Genomic DNA, 27,432 nt, shown 5'->3' on the forward strand with positions numbered 1-27,432 from the left:
TTAGATATTGCGGCACTGGTCGGTGTAGGGGCGGGGTGTTCAACTATACTGATGTCCATTTTGTCGTTACTTATGTTTTCTGAAGATGATTGGTGGTCAAGGGTAATTTCTGGTGTCTGTTCCATGAACGACTCCGAAGTACTAGATGCATAATTAATGGTATTAAGGTCACTGTCACCAGATGTATATATCTCGGTATCAGACCCCTGTTCGGTATCAGACCCCTGTGCTGAAACATAATGTTCGGTGTTAGAATTACTTGAATCATGGTCATTATTACTAGAGGCAAGCTCATTTGTAACCTGCATTGGTGTAACAGTGTCACTGTCGTCACTGGAACTAGTTTCATACTCACGGTCGCTGGATGTACTGTCGGTTGGATTTACAACGTATGTTACCCTACGTTTTGTGTGAGGTAACGTGGTTGTGTGTTTTGGCCATTCAAGAAGGTTGGCCTTTCTAATCTGATCTGCATGTACCTTGACAATGGTATTGTCAAGTTGATTTTTGATTAAGTAAGTGAGTGGTGACAATTTCTCAAGAATTCTATAATGAGATTTCCATTTTGGAGATAATTTTCCAGTCGGCCGAAAGTTTTTGTAATAGACAGCGTCATTGACTTCAAAGTTTATGTCCTGAGCATTTTTGTCAGCAAATTTCTTGTTTTTTCGTTTTGCATGTTTGAGGTGTTTGTAAGCTAGCATGAACGTTTTGTGGGTTTCCTGTAATGCAATTTTAAAATACTCTTCCCCATGATATTTGGCTCTAGGTTTCAAAAGGTTATCTATGGGTAGTACAGGGTCCCGGTTGAACAGAAGATAAAAAGGTGAAAATTTTGAACTGGATGAGACATTATGTCTTATACCACCCAGTGCCAGATTTAAATGTATGTCCCACGTTTTTGTGTCGCCTTGAATAAGTTTGGCTAGGATGTTATTTAAATCTCTATGCATTCGTTCTTGTTTACCGTTTGAAGCAGGGTGATAAGCTGTACACGTAACATTATGTATGTTTAATTCTTTCAGAACTTCAGTGAAGGCCGCGCTGACGAACTCGCCGCCGCCGTCGTGAAGAATCTGCAGAGGGCAGCCATAGCGAGGGTAAATTTCATTTAAAAATAAATTTATAACTGTGTTAGTACTCTTATCTGGAGTCGCAAAGGCTTCTGGGTAACCACTGTACATATCCACGAAGCAAACTATATATTTATTTCCGTCATTTGTTGTTTCGTAGGGGCCGCAGAGGTCAATGGAGAGAATAGCAAAGGGGTAGGGTGCTGTGTTGGTTTCTTTTTGGGGAGCCTTTATTCGTTTTAAATTTCTTGCCTGACAGGGTACACAAGTCGATACATATGTGTACAAGTCTTTGAACATGTTTGGCCAGTAATATTTAGTCTTAATGGTAGCAAACATTCTCTGCGTACCTGGGTGCAAATTCTTATTGTGATACTGATCGATGACCAAATTTTTTAAATGTTTTGGCACATAGAGCCGTGGTGTGGGTTCATCATCAGGGTTTGAAATGTAATAGAGAACTTGATTCATCTCTAAAAATTTAAACTTGTCTGAGGGTTGACCATGCCTCATTTTTATTTTTAACTGCATGATTTCGGGATCTTTACTTTGTTCGGTTGTCATGTCTAATTCAGAGAATGCAGTGACCGGCTCGATAAAATCTGGCTGCATATCATACTGTTTACTTGCGAATTCCTTAGGGTTGATTTGGTTCGAATTGATTGCATTAATTGTGAAGCTCTTTTGTATTTGTTTATCTGCTGTTCGAAGTGGATGTATAGGCCTGTCAGAGATCGAATCAGTGTGATCCTGTGAAGGGATTTTATATGTGTTGTCATGAATGTCTGGTTCATAGTTTAATTCACTTTCTGATTGTATATTTTCAGAGGCAGGAGGCCGAGAGAAGAAGTCGGCGATAATGTTTTGACGACCAGGGATGTGCTCGATCCGGCAATTATACGCCAATATGGACAATGCCCATAACTGTATTTTTTTATTTTGAATAGGGCTATGCAATAAATTTATTAATGGTTTATGGTCTGTTTTTATTACAAATTCTGCGTTGTGTAAGTAATGGTCAAGCTTCTGTAATGAATAATATATGCTAAAAGCCTCTTGTTCAATTGTCGCCCATCGTCTTTGTGTGTCACTGAGCTTGTGAGATAGGAAATAGATTGGTCTTTCATTTTGACTGTCAGGTAACTTTGGGTCAGGATTGTCTACCTTTTGAACAAGGCAACTACCTATGTGCGAGTTACTCGCATCCACATATAAGACATATGGCTTATTTATATCAGGATAAGCCAGCATAGGGATTTTTGCTAAGCTATCCTTCAAGGTATCAAAACTGACTTGACAATGTTCAGTCCAATTAAATGTCACATTCTTTTTTGTTAAAGTAATTAGTGGTTCAGCTATGTGTGAAAATGAAGGTACAAATCTCCTATAAAAAGACGTTGCTCCTAAAAAGGATCGAACATCCCGAACACACTTAGGTACTGGGAGGGACTTGATGGCTTTGACCTTATCTGGGTTTGGCCTGATTCCCCTGTGATCAATAATGAAGCCTAGATAGCTCGTTTGGGGTTGTAAGAACTGACACTTCCGAAGTTTAAGTTTAAGTTTGTGTTTGCGAAGGCGATCGAATATAATTTGTAAGTGTTTTTTGTGATCTTCTAAGGTGGGTGAGAATATAAGGACATCGTCTAAATAGGCAACTGCAAATGAACTTAGGCCGTCTAAGACCCGTGACATTAAATCTTGGAACACTCCTGGGGCATGAATTAAACCGAAGGCCATGACATTAAATTCGAATAAACCACGGTATGTCGTGAAAGCGGTCTTTTCCTTGTCCTGTTCTGCAATAGGTATCTGCCAGTAACCTTGCCTGAGATCTAAGCTAGTGAAATACTTTGAGCGGCCAAGACTGGCTAATATGTCATCAATATGTGGTAAAGGATAAGATGTAGGAATTATAACTTTATTTAATTTTCTAAAATCGACACAGAAGCGCTTACTATTGTCATTTTTCTTGTCCACTAAAACAACGGGACTAGCATAGGGACTATGAGAGGGCCGAATAATATTGTCTCTTAACATGCCATCAATTGCTTCACTCATTTTTTGTCTATTGTTTAACGGTACCCGGTAAGGTCGTTGCCTAACTGGCATGTGTTCAACTGTAGGAATTTTCATAGATATGGTATCTGTCTGTGTCAGTTCAGAGTCATTATTGGCAAACACATCCCGATTATTGTGTATCAGATTATTGACATAAGATAAATGTTCTGTCGGCGTGATAATCTCTGATTCAGGTAATGGTGTCAATTCCCCAGGTCGAGATTTTGGCTGCTTTCCATTAATCACGGAAGCTATACAATTTGTGTTGATTTGTTCTACGGTAGCTATGACGCATCCCCGTTTTAGCTTTATGGTTTTATTTGTGCTGTTTGTAATGATAACTGGAAACCTTCTGTGTTTTTGTAATGTGAATATAGAATTTTCTACCACGATACCTGGTTCAGTGCCAAGATAACCATTTTCTATGCTTTGTAGTTCGTATGTTTGGAAATTTTCTATCCCTGGATTTTGTTTGAGTTTACCATTAAGTAATTAATAGTTTGAGGCTTAAAAACAGTGTCCTTATGAAGTCTTACTATTGAGGCTATATGTCTATCTTCTTCTAAGCTAACAAAATTGTTTCCTACCTTTAGGCAACCTAAATCAAAATAAAGTCTGACGCCGTGTTGCTTTAACCAGTCCCGGCCTAAAATGACATTCCTATTCATGTTTGAAACAACATAAAACATTTGTCTCATATCGGTTCCCCCGATTTTGAAGTGTAAGTTTACACATCCTTCTACATGTAAGGAGTTCCCATTTACAGACTGTAAATGAACCTTTTTGTTTAAAAGTTTTGGTTTTCGTTTTAGAGCTCTGTACGCACTACGGCTGATTAATGAGACTTCAGCGCCTGAATCAACTAGCGCTCGATATTTATTATGATAGATTTTGATCAAACAAGAATTTGGGTTGCCTGCGATAGCTATGTTAAAGGTAGACATATAGTTTTTTCCCCGACCACCGACTTCTACATGGTAGGAGCGTGTTGGTTTAAATGCCTATTTTGACCGTGTGGCTGGTACCCATAACCTTGTTGCTGGTACCTGTTTTGACCTTGTTGGTACCCATAACCTTGTTGCTGGTACCTGTTTGTGTATTGACTCGGGCGTGTGGGAGGGGGTGCATTAAGCCTACTACGACATTCCCTCTTAATATGTCCTAATTTCCCACAATGCCAGCATTCAACAGTTTTCTTCCACTTATCTTTATCATCTGGATTTCTCCCAGATCGATCTTGGCCCAAAGCCACGGCGTTTACTTGCCTAATTCTTGTTCGACATTCCTTATGATTATGTCCTACTTTTTTGCAATATGAACATCTTTTAGCGGGACTGAGATAATCGATTTCCATAGGTTCTGGATGATCATAGTGGGGTACAGCGGGAGGGGTGTTGTTTTGAAACCTAAGATTGAATCGTGTCCTAAGGTTTTGTTCTGTCATCGCCGCCGTTACAGCATTATGTAGGGTTCGGGGATTTTGTCTCATTACCTTAATCTTAATTTGGTCGTGTAATAACCCATCTATAAAAAAATTTATTAATTGTCGTTCAATAACTGCTAAATTTGCTTGCTGGTTTTGACCTTGTATCGGAGCCTGTTCAAATGCAGTCTCCGCCAATTCGAGTAACTTTTCTGTAAAGATTTGCACATTGTCCCCTGGTTCCTGTTTTAAATTTCTCAGCAGATAAAAAGCATGATGGTGGTCTTGTATTTCTGAAAATCGTAAATGTAACTCGCCCTTTAATTCTGGCCAAGTACAAGCAGGGTTTTCATTCATATAACGTTGAATGAAATCGGACACAGGTCCCTTTGCGGTTTGATAACAAATCATTTTCTTTTTGTCATCCGTTGACCCAGTTAAATGCGCATATTTTTCTATGCATTTTATCCAATATTTATATTCGCGTGTTCTCCCTTCAAAAATGGGCACTACTTGGGCAACCCCCTGGGTACCTATCACTGCTGAAACAGCTCCTAACTGATCTGACAAGGATTGAAAAATTCTGCCAATTTCTTGATCTGCCATTTTATAAGCTTACAGTGTCAAAAATCAGTTCACTCACCTTGTATTTTGAGATGTGTGGTATCAGCTGTCCTTCCCGTCTCACAGATCCTAGGTCACGGCGCCAAACAATTGTCACGTAATAACTCCGGTGACAAAGGAATAGTAAACAACACTTTGAAAGTCTAACAGTTTTTATTTAAAGTTCAACCCAAGTTCTTAAGGAAAAGTGAGACGTCCTGACAATGATAGCTAACCCAAGGTGTTTTAGCCCAAATAATTAAAAGAGTCTAATCTATATCGTTCCCCGTGCCGTTTTGAGCTTTTCTCCCGCTAATCAGAGTTATATAGGAAATATAGCCAAGAGCATTGTTGGTAATTAGCTATCATGTCCGAGCGTTATTACAAATATGGTGATACGACATTCTGCGGACTGCTGAATCTGCATGAATCTGCAATGTATAATGGAAACATGCCAGCGTCCAGTTGGCTACCTGTATGCCTGGTACAGAGAAGAACTGTACTCTGTTAACCTTAGGATAAGAAATATACAATTATACACATGTATGAAACAGAAAGATCAATATTTCGGAGAAGCAATATTTTAGAATACTGAACTATTTCTATATTATTTTATAACTATGTCCTGAATGGCCATTACATTACAAAGACAGGCAGCTTCTTACTCAAGGTGACCAGGATTCATCAAATTATTTCATTGTCCATAGACTAGTAAGCATTATTTATGGAAAAAAAATAGAGAATATTAGGTTACTGTCTTATAAATTTAAATTTATTAAGTGAGTCGGAGAAAATATAAAAGTCGAGGCTCTGCCGAGACTTTTATTTTTTCGTAGACGAACTTAATAAATTTAAATTTATAAGACAGTAACCTAATGTTCTATTTATCCTACCTTCTGATCTAAAATCATTCTTTAATTAAAATTCAAAATTTACCACCAACTAGATCTGAGTCTGTCTTGCACAGAAATTAATACGCCCCACCATTACACAAACAGGTATTTAAAATAAAAATATTATAAAATTAGAGCCGAAAAACAAAGACTAACCTTGTTCTGCTTTGTGTCTGACTTCTCTGTTCTGCTGAACATTAAAGAATAATTTTAATTTGCTGCCAAGTGAAGTTTTGTCCGAAGTTCAGTTGAATGTCGGATTGCCCATCCTTACCAAGCAAACGATTGACGAGACTTATATACACGCCATATCGCCGCTTGACAAAACGAATAGGCAAACCGTTTCCTCGATGATTTTATTCAATAATACTCCATTACAGATGCAATATATTCCTAGATTGACGAGTAGAAAGCTAAAATTCTGAACAAACGCTATACATGAGTCACTTTCCGTTTCTCCGAGCGTTTCCGTTATAAAAACTTTTTGTAGTAATTGCAAGTACGGTATGCATACACTATACATTTGTGATGGTCTCACATACCTAATAAAAGCGCGTTTATGAAAATAATTGCATAAATATGTCTTTTAGCAGTTATTCTCAAAAACAAGATGGCGTCGTTCTAAAAAAAATCCAAAAAGTAGTCCGCCAAGCTTTATTTAGTCACTGACCAGATAAAGCAAAATTTATCTGACCCCTTGATTTTTGCCTTTATTTTGCATGAAGGTAGGATAAATAATAATAAAAAGTCAATATACATGTAGCTATGATAATTAATAAATTTGATGCAGACATATAGATGCCTGCCTATGTCACATGATTTCTCGAAAAGTCCCCTCTCACAGTAGTAGCCAAGGTATTTTAAAAGGAAATATGTAGATGTCCGGTAACCGGAGCCTACCCTGCATTCTAGCTGTCCGGCAACAAGACTGCTAGCCTCGCCGCTAATGTTTTTCTAGCTGTTCGGCGATCTTTTTACATATGAATACTGTAATGAATAAATTTATTGTATCATATTTTTTTGGCATAAGTTTGAATATTCACCTGTAAGTCTTATACAATATTTTAAAATTGATAATTACTGGACGCCTAGAAAACCCCTATAGGATAGGATAGGCTAGGCGTCCTGTTACCGGTCGGCTAGAACACTGGCTATGTTTCTGGTTACCGGATGTCTAGACACTCCCGTTTATGAAATGGTAACTGTTTTTGCTGTGGGTCTCATAAGTCATGTTATTTCTGTCTGGTGACTAAGTACTCTCTTTCCATTATTGTTGATTCAGAATGTTTTGTAACAGGATGATTGTATATGGATAGTGGGAATTTATGCCATATAATGAAAATCTTTTTATTTTTGAAATTTTTGAGCCTTGCTGTGTGTAAAACAATTTATGATCCTTTAAAAAAAAGATTCATAGTATAATAACTTTTAAAGTATTATGTGGTATGTTAATGAAACCTTTCAAAATCACATTATTAATTTAGTAGTCAGTTTTTTATTTTTAGTTATGTTTACGGTAAATGTAATGTATCTTCTTTCAGATAATATTCCTTGTTCCTTTGATGGTTCATTCCACTACAGCTGGTTCATGTACCCTGCAACAGCCAGGAAATTGGTCTGTTTACTTTAAGATCTCAAGAAAATGTAACATATTTTGGATGTGCTTTGAGGAATTGGGTAAGTAACATGCAGCTAAAGGCTCTTATTATAATTTTAATGCAATATATCATTTATTTATACCTCTGTCTAGGTTTTGGGGGAGCCAATACAAAATAAGTCTACTTCTACACTAATGATTTGTACAATGTATGTACATGTACTATGACTATTGAATGGCTTAAACTGACAAAACTGGCATTATTGAAATTTAATTTCACCAATCTGGTTTTGAGGAGTCTCAGTTGGTGTAAAGTCTTCATTACATTGGCTATTAGCCTAGGAAAAATTTGTGGCACTCAATAAGTACATGGATAATTTGAATGCTTAACACTACATGTACATGTGTATAAGTTGATATCTCATTAAGTTGTAGAATAGTTCTAAATAATAGGAATTTTAATTAATTATTTGAAGTAAATCAATTAATTGTAATTTAGTTTAATTGTAATATGATTATTTTCAGATTTAATTAACCCATTCTTGACATAGACATTGTTATGTGATTGAATTTTTTTACCAGTTTTATTGCACCATGAATATGGATTAGAATGGAGACTGTAAAGGTTCCTGAGATACATGAAGATAACAGATACTTTTACCAAAGACTTTTAAATCTTTTTTTAGGAAGGCAAGTGTTTCCTCTTGTTTATGAAAGCAACTCAGTTGGTTAAGGGGAAGACAACTTGTGATCATGGTACATCACTACCTGTATTGGTATTCCATATTGACAATGCTGCTAGCTAGAATAGAAATAACATCTTGCTGTGGTATGGTCTGTGGAGAGTTTTACAAGGTAACAACCATTTTTGATAGCTGTTAAAATAGTGTATACTTTTAACCCTTAGGCTGCATGAGGCAGCTATGTCTGCCTTTGCAACCAGTGCAGATCAAGATCAACCTGCATATCTATGCAGTCTGATCATGATCTGCAGTGTCTGATACTTAGTCAGCAAATTTTCTATTAGAACCCCATATAAGCTATAAATGGTACTGTCTCTATTTAAAGATGGAGTAGTCCATTTTACAAATTTAGCAGGTTAAGGGTTAACACAATAAATGCAAAAAATGTGTTTTAGAACATCCTATTTGCAGTAACCAAAATCTACAAACAAAGTACATTTTATATACTGACAGCACGCTGTTGTCAGTCTGTTTGTCAATATTTTAGAGCATTGATTGTAAGAATCATGTATTATCAAATAGTGATAACCCTGCTTTTATTAAATAAAGCAACTCCTAGGTTATTTAAAATAAAATGTTTTACTTATTTGTTACAGGATATCACAGATTGATTGAATATTCAACAATGATCACAGACCATGCAAAGTTTGAATCTGACTTGCACTTTTAAATTTCGAAGAATCTGTGGAGGAGGGTGAATGCTGAGACCTTTAATAATACATGATATTGCTGACACAGTGTGTCAGTCATTAAAGAAATGTCATAACAACACAGTTGGTCAACAATGATTTAATCCTGTCACATTCTACCAGTGGAGAAATATCTAATCACAATATTTTAAACTTTTGAAAAAGATAACCAAATGTTACCACTTTATCATGTCTGCAGAAACACCTGGATTGTTAGTCTTAAAAGTGACAGTCCAGTTAACTTACTAAAATCTACTCCACCTTGCCAAACGAATATTATTGACATGGAATGACACAAGCCTGACAATGGTACCTGTATGAACTCATTTATTTATAAGAGAATAGTGTTTGTCTGAAAAGTCGAAGGATTCTGTTTGTCCCAAACCACTTGAACTGAAATTGGATTGACGAGATTTTTCTGAGAACTGAAAAAAGGATGTGAATATAAAAGATAGAAATTGCTGTTGAATTCAAACGTTTTAATATACAACACTTTAGACTGTTTTGCTGTTCATATAGATGTGTTTAGCTGTTAAGGTTAAACATCAAGTAAAGGTTGTAGTTTCAGTTACCTACATTAAAGTATGAATGTTTCTCATTGCAGAGTTGGTGCAGCCGTTCTGCGCTTGCGCGGAATTATTATCAAATGAAACGCATGGCAAAAATACTCATTTTTTTGCGTGTCCGCACGCATTTAGTGTATAATGTGCATAATATACTGACTAAAGGTTAGGGTTAGAATCACCATGGTTACAAAATATATACATTTAAGGTATTTTTGTTCAAATTTAGTTAATCCGGTATATACCGGAGTCTGTAATATATCACGGACGCACCAACTCTGTTTTTAGTCACAGCCTTAAAGTATTGGCTGGAAATAGATATTACTTTTCACCAGAGCTTGTAGCAGTGTAACCTTCATCAAAAGTTAAGCTGTTGTGTTAATTATTAAAGTATTTTTAGAAAAAGGAATTTAGTATGTATGTTGCCATGGTAACATAATTCAAATTATATTTCATTGAAATTATGGATTTGTATTTCAATAAGGGATCTACAGTATATAATGTAATGGTAAAAGAATGTACACTTTCTTCAGTATTGTCAGTTATAACTAGCCAGTGAAAAAACAGATTATGAGGAAAGGGATGACTGAAATGTTCATTCTTACCATAACTACTTTTGTTACAGAACATGACTGTTTTAAAGTTTTTATGTGAAATTTTCAGATTTCTTTCCTGAATACTTGTACTTTCAAATATTTAACTTATTAGAAATACTTTTTAAAATAAGCTCTTGTTTTTAAGTATTATTGTAGGAGAAGGGAATTTAAAACATATGTTACCATGGTAACACAATTTTCTTAGAAAATGTGGAAAATTTTTAATTAGCTGTACTTTCTAGTATTCTAGATAAGCATAAACAATAAAAAATCAATAGTAATATATGTTTCATTTATTTCAAAATAGTAATTTATTACCAGCAGGTAAAAGGCAAGTTATGAAGAAACAATGACAGAAATGTCTTATTCTTATAGTTATTACTCATGTTACAAACACTGCCATAAAACAAAACATTTTAATTTTTTTAACATGGAATTTTGAGATAATATTTTTGAATACATACCACTTTATAATATTCAAGTTATCTGAAACACTTTTCCAAATTTAGCTCATTTTTAAAGTATTATTGTAGAAAACAGAATCAAATGCATATGTTGCCATGGTAACATAATTTAATAATGTTTTTATAGAAAATGTGAAGGACTTTAGCCAGCTAGATGTTTGCACTTTAAGTGAATATCTAAATATTCTTTGTAAAAGAAGATTCATTTATTTAAAAATAGCCAGTGATTACCAATAAGTGAAAACACAAACAGAAGAAACAATGACTGAAATAGTTTATTCGTGTGGTTATTTCCCGTGTTACGAAATCTGTCATAAAACCAAACATTTTATATCTTTTCACATAAAATTTTCAAATTTTACTTTTGAATACATAAACCTCTAAATATTCAACTTACAAGAAAAATTATTTTAAATTAAGCTTTTATTTTTAAGTACTATTGTAGAAAAAGCAATTTATTGCATATGTTGCCATGGTAACGCAATTTGAATAATGTTTTCATAGAAAATATGAAAGATTTAAATTAGCGTATTTTTCTGTTTTAAGTAAGCATCACAAAAATAAAATTTCATAGTAATAGAAGGTTCTTTTTTTCCAAGGTAGTCGTTTATTACCAGCATGTAAAAGACAAGTTATGAAGAAACAATGACAAATCTATCTTATTCGTGTGGTTATTACCCATTTTACAAAAACTGTCATAAAACCAAACATTCTTAATATTTTCATGGGAAATTTACAGTTTATTTTTGTAAATACATATGCCTTAAAATATATTGCTTTTTAAAATCCTTATTTCAAGCGAACATGTTTTTTTAAAGTTTTATCATAGAAAAGGGATTTTAATATATTTGTTGCCATGGTAACACAATTTTAGAAATATTTTTATAGAAATTGTTGTAGATTTTAACTGATTATCATTTTGTGTATTAAGAAGGGATCTTTCTTATATCATGCAATTGTAACAAGATATATTTCTTTCAGAATTGTTAGCCATTACCAGTATGTGAGAAATAAACTAGAAAGAAAGGATAACAGAAATGTACTGTTTTCATTTTTAATATCTATGTTACAAAATCTGTCATAAAATTGACAATTTTGAAGATTTTCATCTGAAATTTTCAGGATTTATTTCTGAATGAATATACTTTCTAAATATGCAAAAACCTGAAAATGTCAAAATTCCTCATCTGGACCCATTTTCTCAGTCATGGTCACATATCAAAAAAGACTAAGTTATCTAGACCAGTGTACATTTGTTATCAAACCGTTACATCCATGTTCCTACTGCACTCCTCGTTTGTTGTGCTTACGAGTTTCTGGATGCTTTGTGCATAAAAGAGTCTTAGTTATCCATGCCGGTGTACAGTTCGAGGGCTGAGCGTGAAGCTATAGTAACTGTATGTAGATAAAGCAGAAGATACAGTAGTTTTGCGCTCATCCCTTGATTTGTTACCGAAACCGTAGCTCAATTGATGCCAAGATATTTCTCTCCTTTGTCAGCATGCATGATTCAATAACGTTGTGTCCGCATAAGTGGTTCGATTTCTCAGTTTTTTTTACGAAATTCAGGGAACCAGACAAAGAGGGATAACTTCTCTAACACTTTATTTACTCTACGTAAATGATCTTATCAATGAATTTGAACCTAGTGGACTTGATATTTGTATATACAATATTCATGCGAGCTCTCCAACTGTTACAGATGATATGGTTTGAGTTCGAACTCTAAATCTGGACTCCAGGGCATGATGCATATATGTATGTTACGTTATCTACACAATGCTTCCAAATGCTGCATGGTAATATATAATGACTCTGTGATGAACGAAAGAACTGAGGCCATTCCAGATAGACCTCAGTACAAAAATTTAGGAATCATCTATGATAAACAATTTAACATGAAATTTGGCAATATTCGATGCATATGTAAAACTACCCCAAACGTTTTTTTTACCTGTTAAACTGTGGACTTCGTACAGGGGTTCTATATCCTTTAACAATGCTGAAAATCTATAACGAAATGTGCGAAATGTGGAATTCCTATGCCAGACAAATATATTCAGGCTTGAGAGAAGCCATCGACTTTGTTTGAAACGTTTGCAGAGACTGCCTATAAATTCTTTCACCCCTTGGAGTACTAAAGGTATATATTCCATTGAATCAATTATTGATATAAAAATGTTATTTTTGCCGGCTACCTGAAATATATATCGCTAAGCGGATACATACAGACTAACCAGATATTTGAACACGGATCGTCAGACCCATTTTGTACAGACTTTTGAATAAATATGGCCTAATGGATATTCTTGATATTTTTCTAGCGTCTGGTTGTTTCCTGTCAAAAGATATTTGGTGCGTATACAATCTCTACTATAATAGTACAGAGGTCAGAAACGTCTACCATGCATCTCCTAGACTTTATTTCATAGGTACCAAATTGTTTGGCAGGACCAACCCTTTCAAAATAATAGATGTTCCCATGAAAAAACTCTTTTGAACTATATATGATTTCACTGTTTCCATGGCAACCGTTTATGTTTGGAAAGGAGGACCATATGGATGCTAATCAGTCATGTCTTTGTCCGTTTTGGTGATAAAACAATAAAAATAGTATCACAATAGAGCTGAGACATTGGTCTTTTTCATATTCATCAACTAATATGCATATTCATTAATATTAATGAGAATGTTATAAAATGACAAACTGTGGTTAGAAAATAACATTTTCTAAGTTTTAAATCAATTTATATGTACCAAACAGTACTGATCTAGTCTTAAAGTCTCTCTGTGATTTCTAAAGTAGTTTTTATTACTTTTATGATATATCAGTTTATGCTTAGCTAATTTGCATAAAATGAACCAGTGCCACACAACGAATAAAAAACTGAAACCTTAAAACTCAATTAACTGATATAATTAATTGTTACCAATGAAAAAACGATTATGTGAGCTATTATATTGTTCGCAGATTAAATGGGATATATACCTAGTACTCTTAGAGGTGGAAGAATTTATAGGCAGTCTCTGCAAACGTTTCAAACAAAGTCGATGGCTTCTCTCAAGCCCGAGTATATTTGTCTGGCATAGGGAATTCCAACATTTCGCAACCGTAGAGAGTCATTACTAGTGAGTTATAGATTGTCAGCATTGTTAAAGGCTATAGACCCCCTGGACGAAGTCCACAGTTTAACAGGCCTAAAAAACGTTAGGCGTATTTTTACATATATTCATCGGGAATTGCCAATTTCATGTTTATGTTTTTATCATAGATGATTCCTAAATGTTTGTATTGAGGTCCATCTGGAATGGCCTCAGTTCGTTCGTTCATCACAGAGTCATTATATATTACTACATTTGGCAACATTATGTAGATAACGTAACATACGTATATGCAAATTGAAAAGGTTTGGTGCAAAAGTTCCATGAAACCAGATTTAGCTTTATACACATTGACGCACACCTCACACGTAATATTTGCGTTAGTACTTGGCCAAACAAACATCCTCGTAAAGGCCAGAAATACGTTAAGCAATAGATGAAATATTTACTGTTTGGTATGCCTGGCTAACAAACAACTACTTTACCTTATCACATTTCCTACAAGGCTTATACCCACACCGTCCTCCTTTCCAAGACGATGTCCAACTGCTTTTTGTTTCTTCTACGTTATTATACATTAAGGTAGTTCTGCACGTTTGGATCAAAATTTTTTCTACAATGTAGAATTTGATTAAACTCCAATTTTTCAAAACTTCAAAATATACCTAGAAAATTCAGCAAATAAAAAAGATAGGGTCGTGTGCTTGATTTTTTGCTAGGCTGGTTTGAAAAATTTGGACCTCACGCAATATTTCATAATGGGAGTCTATGGGAAAATCATAACTTTCATAACATTTTCGCCAATAGAATTTTTTCTACAATGTAGATTTTGATGAAACTTCTCACAATTGTAAATAAACACATGACCTATAATTTGGTGAAATAAAATGTATAGGTCCGTGTGCTTACTTTTGAGATATTTTACCATGATTAAAGGGAACCGGGCATTTCAAGTTAATTTTGAGGAATTATTTTCATTTTTTTAACGTGTCCTATGTTTTAATATCATATTTTGACTTTAGAAATATAGCAACAGTGCCATTATAACAAATTTACTCACATGTTTCGATTAATTCGTAAATTGATTTTCATTTCCGTACGCCGAATCCAGGCTTTATTCTACGTTTTCCGGATAAATGACGTTACGCCATCACTTCCGGTTTTTCAAACGTGCAGAACTACCTTAAGTTTAATCTATGCAACTTTGTGTGTACACATCCATGAATACACTGTTCTAAAAGGACTACGTTATTTGAAAGCGATTTTTCCTGTTGGATATTGTTCCCTATATATATATGATTTCTCAAGCGTAGCAGTGAATTTTTCCCATTTGAAATATCAAAGCATACTATTCATCATAGCTAGAATTTCAAACGAACACGCCTAGTGCTTTATCAAATAATAGGGTGCAAAAATATAATATATTATAATATTGTTAATTATGCATGGAGGCTAGTCTGCCTAATGATAAGGTCCCAATAAAAACCGTAGCAGTATCCCGATTCTTTCCCTCAAAGGCAGATAGGTAGAATTTTTCTTAAAAGGTAATTATTCACTTGCTTGTGTAATTTTATATTGCGTTTTGTTATAAATTTCAAAATAATTTTACATCTCTTTAAATATCGTTGAAAAGGGGCAAATATCAAATTTATAGGACAACACAGTTCGACATTTTTAAGTGCCTTGTCACTTTTGAAAGCTAGAGGAATTAAGCATGACATCAACATTTTTCATTTTTGCTTAATATTTTGTTACATTTTTGCTTAATATTATGTTGAAGCCATAGAACTTGCCCTCTTCCAGTGCGAAATGAGATACCTTCTAACATACAAAACCTTAACCAAACACTGCTAAGTCAAAAAGGGGCATACCTTTTTCAAAAAACAACAACAAATGACTTGTATAACCTGCATCTGTCTGGAACTCAAATGTAATTACTCACTATATTTAAACAGTCGTTTTGACCTATTTATCAGGATGTGCACTACTTCATTTTAAAAATGTTCCCGGGAATAAATCCTTTCTTCTACGCTATACATTCGCATCAGTAACAAAAATAATTACTAAAAATGTTAACCACAATTCGTTTATACACAGATTTTCCCTTCAGCTTAGAAATTCAGTTTTATGAGCTTTACTTTATCTTTCCTTAGATTTTTATTTTCGGCGATATTTGACCGTTTTGTTTCGGTTCGTCGTAAAATCCGACTCACTACATGTCCTGCAGTCCATTAAGAAAAGGATATAACACGACTGCATCATGGAGATTGCTGTTTGTTGTGGGTATGTGCACAATGACGAGATATGTGATGTTATATATGAGCCACGCCATGAGAAAACCAACATAGTGGCTTTGTGCTAACGATTTCTCTAATTACAATAGACTTTAAAGCGAACGGTCTGGATCCATGCTGGTCGCAAAGCCCCTATGTTGGTTTTCTCATGGCGCGGCTCATATATGTTTTCAAAATGATTAAGCAACACATGTATTTCATTTTTATTACAAAAATACAACACTGTATATCTCAGAAAAAATAACAGAACTGCATATAATATTCTTCAAATAAATATTATTATCATTATCATTATTATCATTATTATTATTTTTATTATCATTGTAATACATTTCCATGTATCTACACGTTCAAAAGCGTTTCACAGAAGTATTACAATAAGAGTAGATCAGTGGGATAAAAAGAAATAGGAACATTGGCGACTATAGGCACAAAACGTGGGTTATGATATGCATTAGCACTAAATGGTGTTAAAAGAGACAATTCTTTATACGCATGTGTGTGATCTGGTTAAAGATGGCGGATAAAAAATCTCGCTGAATCCATATTTATTGGGGCTGGATTTTTTTTCTCTTGAATAGTTCTTTTTAGCGCACTTATTTTTTCCGGTTTCGAATGCAGATAAAATTGTACTATTGCATCGGGTCATCAAGGAACATATGATAAATATAATTGTTGTCTTAGACTTGATATTACAGTTTAAGATTTTGACTGCTCTGGCTTCGGAATCCTTATGCATAGTAACTTACTTTTTAAACCCATAAATATCCAAATTAAGTCAGTAACTAATCACATACGTGTGGATTTGAATTAATTATTTCAAAATGCTGTTTCAAAACCTTGCTACAAATTGACTTTAGAACTGTTTACAAAAGAACGTCATGGAAGGTCATTGTACCCTGTCAAATTGTTGCATAATGATATATTAACGGCTATATTTTACTCATTGTGAGATTTCATATTAAAAACAGTATGATAACAATCAAAGTCAGTCCAACAGAAGAACCCTCAGACCGTGTGGCAGCACTGACATCTTTCGGTTTGTAAGCAGCAGCTGAAAACAATGATACAGTATCAATATAAGTAAGAACAACAAAACTGGCCAACATTTTCACATTCAAAATGAAATGTTTACCGCAAATATTTAATACTTATAGCAATTTGTTTGGGCATATCTGTATAAAATCTAAAGGTGTGACAACTCAAATATTACAAGACTCCTTATACAAATCGCTTGTCCATACAAAGTGTTGGTGACCGGTATATAGTTCAACACAGCTTAACTTGGCTAACGTAAAACACTGAAAAAAAATCTTTCTAATTAATTTCTCATGTTATGTAACAAAACACTTAAAGAATGACTACCCGTCAACAGTCAAAACTATTAGCAAGCCAATCCATCACATATAAATAAACTTTATGTTATCAGAAAATATCGTATTTGCGACACATTACATCGACTAGAAGAGGGCTGGCCGTATTTAATGATCGTCTAATTCATTTCCTTACAAGCTTTTCGAGAGTATTTATTTTCATATTACTTCAAAACAATCACAATATATAATTGTATATCTTTAGCAAAAACTATATATTTTATAAAAATTTAGTTAAACTCCAACATCTCGTTGAGGTTAACTTTGCGATTCAACTTCTAAATGTAATATAGAATTATTGTCTTACTTGGACACCACTTGCACATATTAGGACATTGTTGAGGTACATTTGAAAATCTTTCACAACTTTGTGTACCCCACTGTTGTAGACAGTAAAAAGGATCTTTTGTGTCTGTGCAGTTCACTGTAAGTTAACAAGCAATAGGTCAAGACCGCATTGAAATATTCTGAAACTGTTGATATTATGAATAAGAGTAAACTATAACTAGACGAAGACTAAAATGAACAACCTAACGCCAAGTAAACCCTGGCAATGTATGCCACAGGTTTTGCAACAAGAAATGCTTGAACTATGTTGGGTTTAGTTTCCTCTTAGCAATGTCTTTCCAGTACATCGTAAAACCATACATATACTGGATACTGAACATTCATCGTGTAGACATGACTTCCAAATTTGTCAGTGGACACGGCTTAGCCAGTCTAAAACATCTAAAATAAACTACATTAAATAATACAATGTATCACAGGTCCTGCTCTACAAATAATCTTAAAACACATAATCTATGCTTCTTTATGTATTGCATATACTCAATATTGACATGTTCTGAAATTTAACATGAAACCCATTACTTTTGGTGGCTGATTTCTATCATGTCGAGTTGTCTTATTGTGCGGGATGAAGACAAGATTACACGACAGCAGGATCAACGAGACATATGTAGAAAGGTAAGTTCTATAGTGTTTGTAGGGCGAAAACACAACACTACTACAGAGTATACCAAAGACGTGAAAAATGGTACCAGTAGCTCCCTTTCTTGGCACTCAGCATTAAAAGGGGAAAATGGCTTCTCTTCTCTCATATCCTCGTGGCGATAGATTCCATCAGGAAAGAGGTGTCGAGAGTGATTAATATACAATTTTCAACTCTTGAGCCATTGGATATGATGTGATATTCACCGGAAGAGGGCGACAACTGTTTTATCATATGAACACATATTTGTTGCAGCATATTCAATGTTTGATAGTTATAACTGTTTGAAACTTCTATCTTATTTTAAGAAAGTCTTGTTTAATGGGGAAAACCCACTAACCATTAAACATGAAATATATTTTGAAAGATGATGAGCGGTTTCGGCCAATGAAATTTACGTTATTTTTAGAACATAATTATAATAATACAAGTTGTAGAACTTGCTTCACAATCAACCTAAAATAAATTAGTATAAACTAATACGATAGCTCGACAATTAAAGGACGCCAGAATGACATTATTTACCCACCAGTACAAAACTAGATATAATATGTCAAGCTGGTCACATCTGTGCCGTTATTTTATGTAAATTATGTACAACCAACACAAAAAGTTGACAAAAATACATTTGTAGAGTTTGTGACTTCATGTATCGTTATTTCGTATAAATTTTATCAAAGTGTCGTATTGTCCTGCTTTTCCCCGCCAACACGACAGCACGATAAAATGCCACTTTCCGTATAAATTTGTCGAATTTTTGTGTTGGCGTCTATCGATAAAAAAAGTAAAACAATCAGGTCTGATAGATCACAGATCAGCTAAGTCCATGTTTAGGGTGTAATTAGACAAGCACGATTATTGGGTCTGCTGGATAATAACTGTCCACAATAACATAAAATTCCAGCATTGACTATTCTGTTAGTTAATGCTTTATGCAGTTACGTTTATAGAAATTAACCTTGAATGGTGCTCGAACCCACGCTAAAACTATCGTCTTTTTGTAAATACACGTTACCTCTGAGCTAGATTCAGACATGAAGTTCAGTTATTCATCAACATTTTTGACAACAAAAATCCTAATACTCTTCTAAATCAATAAGTTGACTGAGGGTATCCAAAATGGTTCTTTCTCAGTGAAATAGACTTGGCTGATTTTGGATCCGTCAGTCCTAAAACTTTACAAATAGATCTGTAAAGTTGGTGACATTTATTTGTCGCCATTTCATGTAAAAACTAAGGAGCATGCGTATTTTCGTTTCTCCACCCTGCTAACACGGCAGCACGGCAACTTGACAAATACTAAACATACTGATCCGTCGTGCAGTCAACCTGACTGGGTGGAGACACGAATACACTACAAATAAGTTCACTAGAACCACAAATTTCCTACCCACAGATTCGAAAATTTGTCAAATATATCTGTCAAGTACTTGATCTTTATTTGTTGTTATTTTATGTAAAATCTGCCGGCTTATTGTATGTTCTTGTCTTCGCCCCTCTAACACGATAACACTAAAACTCGACAAATAAAATATTTGACATTTTGTCGTGCTGTAAGGCTAAAACAGGGCAAAGAACGTCAACACGACAGCCCGGTAAACAAAGGATAGCAGAAGGACATTTTCATACTTGCCAACACGAAATCTAGACAGATGACAAATAAATATGTCGAGAATGCAACATTTATCTGTCAACATTTCCCCTGAAATATGTCGAGTTGTTACATTGGCTGGACAAAAAGCTATTTTCCGAGTTGTCGTTTTGTCGACAACATGGTAGAAATCAGCAACCATAATTAATAGTGGTATTTTGAACAGAAAAAAGTGCACGTGGCTTAGACTAAAGAACCACTCACAGCCGCAATAAGGAGGTATGTAGAAATCCAGTTTCTCTGTACATGTACAAGTGCAAGTATTTGGATTCATCTTCCCTCCGTTAAGACAAACAGTACTTCCACAATCTGTAAATAATAACAGACGTCGGCATTAAACATATATTGAATTATGTCAAGAGGTCCTTTTATAAATCACCCGTTCAAATGTTGTGCTATGTGGCCGTATTTATTCAACACATGTATTTTGGCGATAGCCAAAACTTGAAGAGAAACATAAGTATGTGGTAATGTAATTATGATACCATGTAATAAAACACTCCATACTCGGACAATAGTTTAGAATATTAACTCGTAAGCCATTCAATAAGTATAAACTTATACAGTACAATAGTACATTCTTTAATTTGTTTCATTTGTTGGTATCATAAAGTATCTACTAGCACGTACACTTTACTTGTTATTATACAGTAACTAAGTACACTTTGAATCGCTACATCTGACAGCACCCTATGAATCGCACCCTATGACTCGCTGCATCTGTTGATATTACATAGTAATTTTAAGAATCTGTTCGTACGGTAAATTCCGTTTTTTTCCAACTTATTGTTACTTTACTTCTGATATACACCCTGATAATTTTATCTTATTATGATGCCATTAGTATATCATCTTACCACAGAGACCATTTCTACAGGTATTTGGACAATCTTGGCAGGTGGTACCAGACAAATAGGGTCTTACACCATTACTGTTACCGCTGAAAGAAGAACAACCCGATAAAACATTATTTACATTAAGGGGTAAGGAAAGTCTGAAAACAAGTTAATTTTACATGAAAGCCATCCTCAAGCCTTTCATAACGCTGAAAGATTTTTTAAAATCGGACCACTACTGAAAAAGATATGGCAGTGCCATTTTAGTGTGTTTATGACGTCATTTACATACTGCCAATTCCTTTTTTAGCAAATAACCTTTTAAATAGATTAATTTTCATATGTTTCTCGAGTGTAAGGTGTAAAACATTATAATTTCTTTCATTATAGCTTGAAAAAGTAGAGAAATTATTTTACTGAAATAAGTAAATACAGTTCAAATGTGTACCTAAAAATTTAATAAATCCGCCAATTTGTTTTCTATTGCCATGGAAACAAAATGGCCGCCAATTTGACCAAATATTTAAATGCTCAGAACTTTCTAATTTTTACTCCGATTTTGAAATTTTTTTCACTACTCTAAATTATTTAAGAAATCCCAGCTGACAAGATTAACGTAAGAACAACGTTGCCTTTCCCTTTAATGAAATTAATACATTTTAAATGAAATTAGCATTAGTGAATCACCATTTCCATTCTGAACAATACCACGTCCGATTTGCTGAAATGAGTACTTAAATGAACTCTTAATACGAAAGTGTATACCTTACCCTGGGCCATAATTACATACGTAGTAATGTGTTGATCCGCATATTGCATACCCGCAGCCTACTTTTATACTTGTTGCCCATACCATCTGGAATAATATGTTAAGTAAAGTTAACCTCAATCATCAAACCATATGTAGAAGATCTGAAAAGCAAGCCAACCATTAAGCAAAATATGTAATGGCCGTATGGAATTAAAATCTGGAAAGTAGATCCCTCGGAAGCACCGAGAACAAGGCAAACAGTGGAAATTGCAGACCCGGTTTGATTGAGTCTGTTCATGGGCAGTAATGGAAAATGCAACACAGCCCACGTCCCCTAGCACCGGCTTAAGCAGTATTCAGTCTTCAAATCTAAATGAGTTGAAATCAAAGATTCCGAAGGAGAAGAAAATATAACAACACTGAGATGACACCCGCTGTTGTGAAGTAAATAAAATCTGAAAAGTAGATCCCTCGGAAGCACCGACAACAAGGCAAACAGTGAAAATTGCAGACCTGGTTTGATTGAGTCTGTTCATGTGCAGTAATGGAAAATGCAACACAGCCCACGCCCCCTAGCACCGGCTTAAGCAGTATTCAATCTGGCAAAATGGCAAATTAAAGTAACTGTCCCATTATTTGATTTGATAAGATAACCAGTAAATATATAATTATACTTGAACTGTATTTAAGAAACGTAACATCGACATTTATTTCATTTACAAAATACTGAGACAAAGAACAGGTTAAATACCATTTTGCCCACAGAGAACTATTCAGCCGCTTGGCGGAAATCAACGTTTCAAACTTGCTATCATATAAACCGAATGGATGCATGTAAACAACACTGAAATGTTACACTCCAATGGCAATAACAAACGAAACATTTTGTTCCCCCTTAAAAATTTTTAATTAACGATATGTTACTTGTGTATAATGGCCGACTGCCTTTCTCGTCGGGCTTCCGTTCATACTGTAACTATAGTCTTTTTTCTCATCAGCCCAAAGTTTTATTGAGTCAGTCCAGCCCATAGACCAAGAGCCCCAGGCCAAGTTTTGACCAACTGAGAATCGACCTGAAATAAACGAGGATATTCAGTGTACTTTATGAACTATGTGAACATTCAAAGGATTAACGATGATTATATGAAGAAATATTTTTTGGAGCAGAAGAACCGTATTTCAACCGTTTCATTACCTTGCCAGCACTGAAAATCATTAAAAGTTACTTGAAAACAAAAGGAACAAGTGTGTTCCATATTTAAAATAAACAACAGACACAGTAATACTACATCGAACTGTTAAATTTGAGAGAATTGTAACAATTCCAATCTACGTTTAAACCGAATGTTGGCACCCTATACGGGTAGTGTTAAAGCTAGCATACTTTTATGCAAGTAAGACAATACAGTGTGAATACTTTAACATTAACAAAAGGTCGACAAAAGCATTCGTACCAAAAGCATATCTTTTGTAGTTGCTGTCATGATTTATGTTGCAGTTTTCCGCCCATCTCTGTGCTGTATTCGCTATTTCCTCATCCCAGGACTGAAACAACAGTATTACTCTACAGTCGTACTTCTTGAATCAAATGATTAAATAAAGAAACACTTAAACCTATGATTAAAGGCCCTTGTAATGGCCACATATTTGTCTTTATTTACATGTTGTCTTCATCCATACTTGTACGTTAAAATTCACTGCTAGTGTTTTCTTTGGGAATGTTTCTTTGGGATGAAACGTGTGAACTTTTGTAATATCTTTCTAATAATAATGGAGTTGAACATCTGTTTACGAAATAGTTTGAACAGTTTGTACATTTTAATGACATTCCATTCATTTGGCTAAGTAGCTCATGACGATATATAGCGCGATATAATGTATTATTATTAACACTAGTCTATAGTCATTTCCATTGGTCTGACCACAGTCACATGACTAATAATAAAAAGTTGTACTGAGTACAAACAATATTGTCCTCAGTCCTTGGCGTCATTACATTTTTACGTCATTAGAAGGTGACATCGTACCTCCTGCTGTTGGATTTGACGATAAAGCAATTGTAGTCTTTTAGGTTTGGCCACTTTGAGGATTTCCCGACCATGGAAAGGTGATATAAAACTTGGGCTACGCCCTCGGTCGATATCACCTTTTTCCGGTCGATACCTTCCTAAAGGACAATATCTATTGTATAATATCACATAGATTCAGTCTCACCATTAACATCATATTTCTTGCTGGTGGCGAAACTTCCCGTCGCACTGTATTATGTATATCTACGATTACTTTCTTCTCTTTTTCCGTTACACCTGCAATAATTATGGTAAACATGAAATAGAAATGTGAACGAAATAAAATGAGAAATACAGCTTTCTAAATAATTACTAAAACAATATGTTTCTTAAACAAAACAATTTCTTCCTACTTCATTAATGAAATTATCCTCCGTTGAAAACATATTCTACTTAAAACATGTCTTACCTGCATTTCTAGCAATAAATTTACTTGACGGCGGCAAGCAAGCAGTATGTCTGGATGTGATAACTCTGTATTTTTCTTCACAGTTAACCTGAAATTCATTTTGTTAAAACCTTAAAAATGAAGCATTCTTACTGTAAAGGTCCGGCGAGTAAAAGTTAAACATTTACATTTATTACAAAAAGAATGTTTATACAAATTATGAAAATAATTCTTAATTCACAAAACCAAGAATAAAGATCACAGAGAAAAATTCTTTAGATTAAAATCTTTAGCAGTGAATGTACGGACAAATTATACACTACATAAAACACAGAAATGAGGCTTTTAAATGAAACGAATGACAATTAAGGAGGAAACCTTTCCCAGAATAGTTTGACTTTGATCCAAGCGTCTTTACATGTCACTGTATCCATATTTCTTTTCCCTACGCGTTGAAAATAACAAAATTTTGCTTACCTGTCTTTTCCGCCTAAAATGGTTTGTGTAAGAATTGTCATCGATAGTTCTTGCTTGAAAAGTTTCTGAAAATATACCAAACTGAGTAAATATTATTACATTAATATGTTGTTGACATTACAACATGATACATAGTAGTTCCAACCTTTTTGATGAACCCTTGGTCAGGTATGCCGATAATAACTAATCACATTTTAATCTATGAAACAACAAATGGTTGTATCTGGGTTGACTGTTTAGGAGCACAACGTTGTCGTTTATTTAATATTACTTTCCACTAGCTCTCCACTAGAATACTATATAAAGAGAATAGTTTAACAAGCAGAAAGAAAAATAACATATTGGACATCCTTTCAAACACAATGTATTTACTACGATAAAGTTACATTTTTTACCGACAATTTTGCGATAATTAATGAAATTAAACACATATTTGACAATCTCTATATACAAAAGCCACATAACTCGCTGCAGGATTCCGCTTCCGATTTCTTCACCGGTCAAAGCTATCCACTTTCAGATTTCAACACGTATTTTCTTATCAATTTTACAGCAAGAAAATAACAAACACATTTTTTTCTCGATAAATACAGTAAATATAAAACCGATTCATACTGTTTATTTACAAACATCATGCGCGTAGCCTGTCATACTCAGTTACCCGGCTGATTAACATTTAAAATCCAAAACTAAATAATTACAAAAGGCTAAAAACTCCAAAGAAGCAAAAAAAATCAGGTGTGGGTATGGGGGTAGGGACAATATCATAGCATATGAGTATGCTGTTGTCTTGGTCCATGATTTGCTATAATTTTTGTGACGGCATACTGCTGTTGCTCTTTTATCAAAATTTCTAATTTTTTTTTTGTTGTTGTTTTTTATTTCTCCACTTGCGCTTGTTATTGTAAATACTTATTTAAATCTAAATACATTTAAATTCTAGATCCATATATGATTTCAGATGCATAATACTATTGCTGCTATGACCATTAGAACCTAATGGCTTGATGACAATGGAACAACTATGGCAATTGTCCATCGTAGTAAAATTTTGAAGGATAAAACAACTGTGTCTGTAACAACTATGTTTCCAAACATTATTTTCTAATTCGCTACGCTCAAACAAAAATTAATTATCTATCCCATAATCAAAAAGAACCAACCGGAGCAAAATAAACAGATTCATAAATTAACATTTAGGTTTTGTTATCCGCATTGCCATAGTATAACACTCAACTTCAGTCATATAAACTATCAATTCATTAATTTCTACATGGAAAACATACTGTTATGAATATACTTTCCGGGTCTTTATGCTGCGAGGCACCTACTCAGCCCTACTTCACTCCGTCGTGAAAGGGGGTAGTATAAACAAACCAAGTTTCAACACCAGCCACCTCCTTCTTATGACCTGACACCCATTTCCCAAAATTTATTGCTATCAAAATCATTTAACGCACGGAATAATTATACATCCTACACCTCAATATCTTTCAAATACGGTAATATCTCGATTTCTTTAAACCTAGGATACACATATGTAATAAATACTCATAACCAGCAGAATTTACCGTAAGTTTACTTGAAGAATGAAATAAGAATCTGTTAAAATAGCTGCATCATTCTGTCTGTTTTGAAATTGTGCGTCAGTCAAAGTTTGTCCTCTGCAGTCTGATCAGTTCCTAGGCATTTTAGGGTATGTACTGCAAGGTGATTTGCATATATCCGTTGTAACACGTATACACATGTGTACTTTATTTAAGAATTGAATGCTATTTTCTGTGCGTTAATACGGTTATAAACCGCATTGGTACTTCTTGCAAATTCATGAATCGCGCTGGCGATTCTTGGATGATTAGCAAGAAGCCTTCCAGTGTGGTTCATACCCATATATTTACAATCGCCCTATTCTTTTCCATTTAAAATTATGACGTTCACTTTGTATGAACAGCAAAAGAAAACGCGCGAACGTAACGTCATCGCTGCTTTTCTTTTCTATTCGTACGAAATGAACGTCACAATTTCCAATGGAAAAGAATAGGGCGAATGTAAATATCTAAAAATGAATTGCTAATATCTAAGCTTTTTGCATGATATTTTTCATTATTTCATTTGCAGAAGTTTCAGTCTCAAAAGCCATAATAGTTCGTAGTAAAACATTCGTTTAAGTTTGATTTCGGCTCTGAAATTAGACTTTTATTTGTTTTCATCTTCGATGAAATATTACTGTATTCCAAGGATTATAAATCCATCAATCTAAATCCTGTAAACCACAGGGGGTGTCACAATAAGTCGAGCTTTACAAGGGATTATTATTGCAGGACATTTCAGGTATTTTACTTTTAAGTATGTAATTTGCTTGCTGGATGGATTTTCAAGTCATCACGTACTTTTCTCTATATCATTTTTAAAACATATGTTGAAACATGATAACATGAATATTTTACGGCAATAGAAGTTCGATGATACAGGAATTATAAATAAACTTTCATATATACAGAATAGAAAATGTCACGAGTTTTCTTGTAGAGTCCGATTTACCAATTGAGAATTCAAAAATGCATCGAAGTCAAAGTAATCTTTCTCGCACTTGAATTACCTTCGAACGAAATTGTCCATAATTGTACAGTCGGAAATATCATTTGCAGGTGACCTGCACTGAATTGCCTTAAAAGCCGGGCCCGTTTTGATATTTGCATTTACTTTGTGCTATCAATGTTTACGTATAAATTTAAAATCACGAATATGCTTGTTTCATTTAACAGAAATACGCAACTGCATGTCCTATCCGAAAA

The 27,432-nt window shown here is 34.3% G+C and overlaps 1 protein-coding gene across 5 annotated transcripts in view; it reads right to left on the reverse strand.

The window, feature by feature from the left end:
- Positions 1-16,292: 16,292 nt before the first annotated feature.
- Positions 16,293-27,432, reverse strand: part of LOC123537128 (cysteine-rich venom protein ENH2-like) — a 42,261-nt gene continuing 31,121 nt past the window's right edge. For all 5 annotated transcript variants that reach the window (XM_053528427.1, XM_053528428.1, XM_053528429.1 and 2 more), the window contains exons 2-11: positions 24,638-24,702; positions 24,182-24,269; positions 23,918-24,009; positions 23,158-23,248; positions 22,628-22,776; positions 21,723-21,808; positions 20,974-21,056; positions 20,321-20,425; positions 17,782-17,898; positions 16,293-17,155 (exon numbers count right to left, since the gene is read on the reverse strand). In XM_053528427.1, the coding sequence (XP_053384402.1) occupies positions 17,058-17,155; positions 17,782-17,898; positions 20,321-20,425; positions 20,974-21,056; positions 21,723-21,808; positions 22,628-22,776; positions 23,158-23,248; positions 23,918-24,009; positions 24,182-24,269; positions 24,638-24,702 (974 nt within the window). In that variant the 3' untranslated portion in view covers positions 16,293-17,057. The remainder of the gene's footprint in view (positions 17,156-17,781; positions 17,899-20,320; positions 20,426-20,973; positions 21,057-21,722; positions 21,809-22,627; positions 22,777-23,157; positions 23,249-23,917; positions 24,010-24,181; positions 24,270-24,637; positions 24,703-27,432) is intronic.

Source organism: Mercenaria mercenaria, chromosome 17, assembly GCF_021730395.1.
Source record: "Mercenaria mercenaria strain notata chromosome 17, MADL_Memer_1, whole genome shotgun sequence".
NCBI classification, from domain to species: Eukaryota; Metazoa; Mollusca; class Bivalvia; order Venerida; family Veneridae; genus Mercenaria; species Mercenaria mercenaria.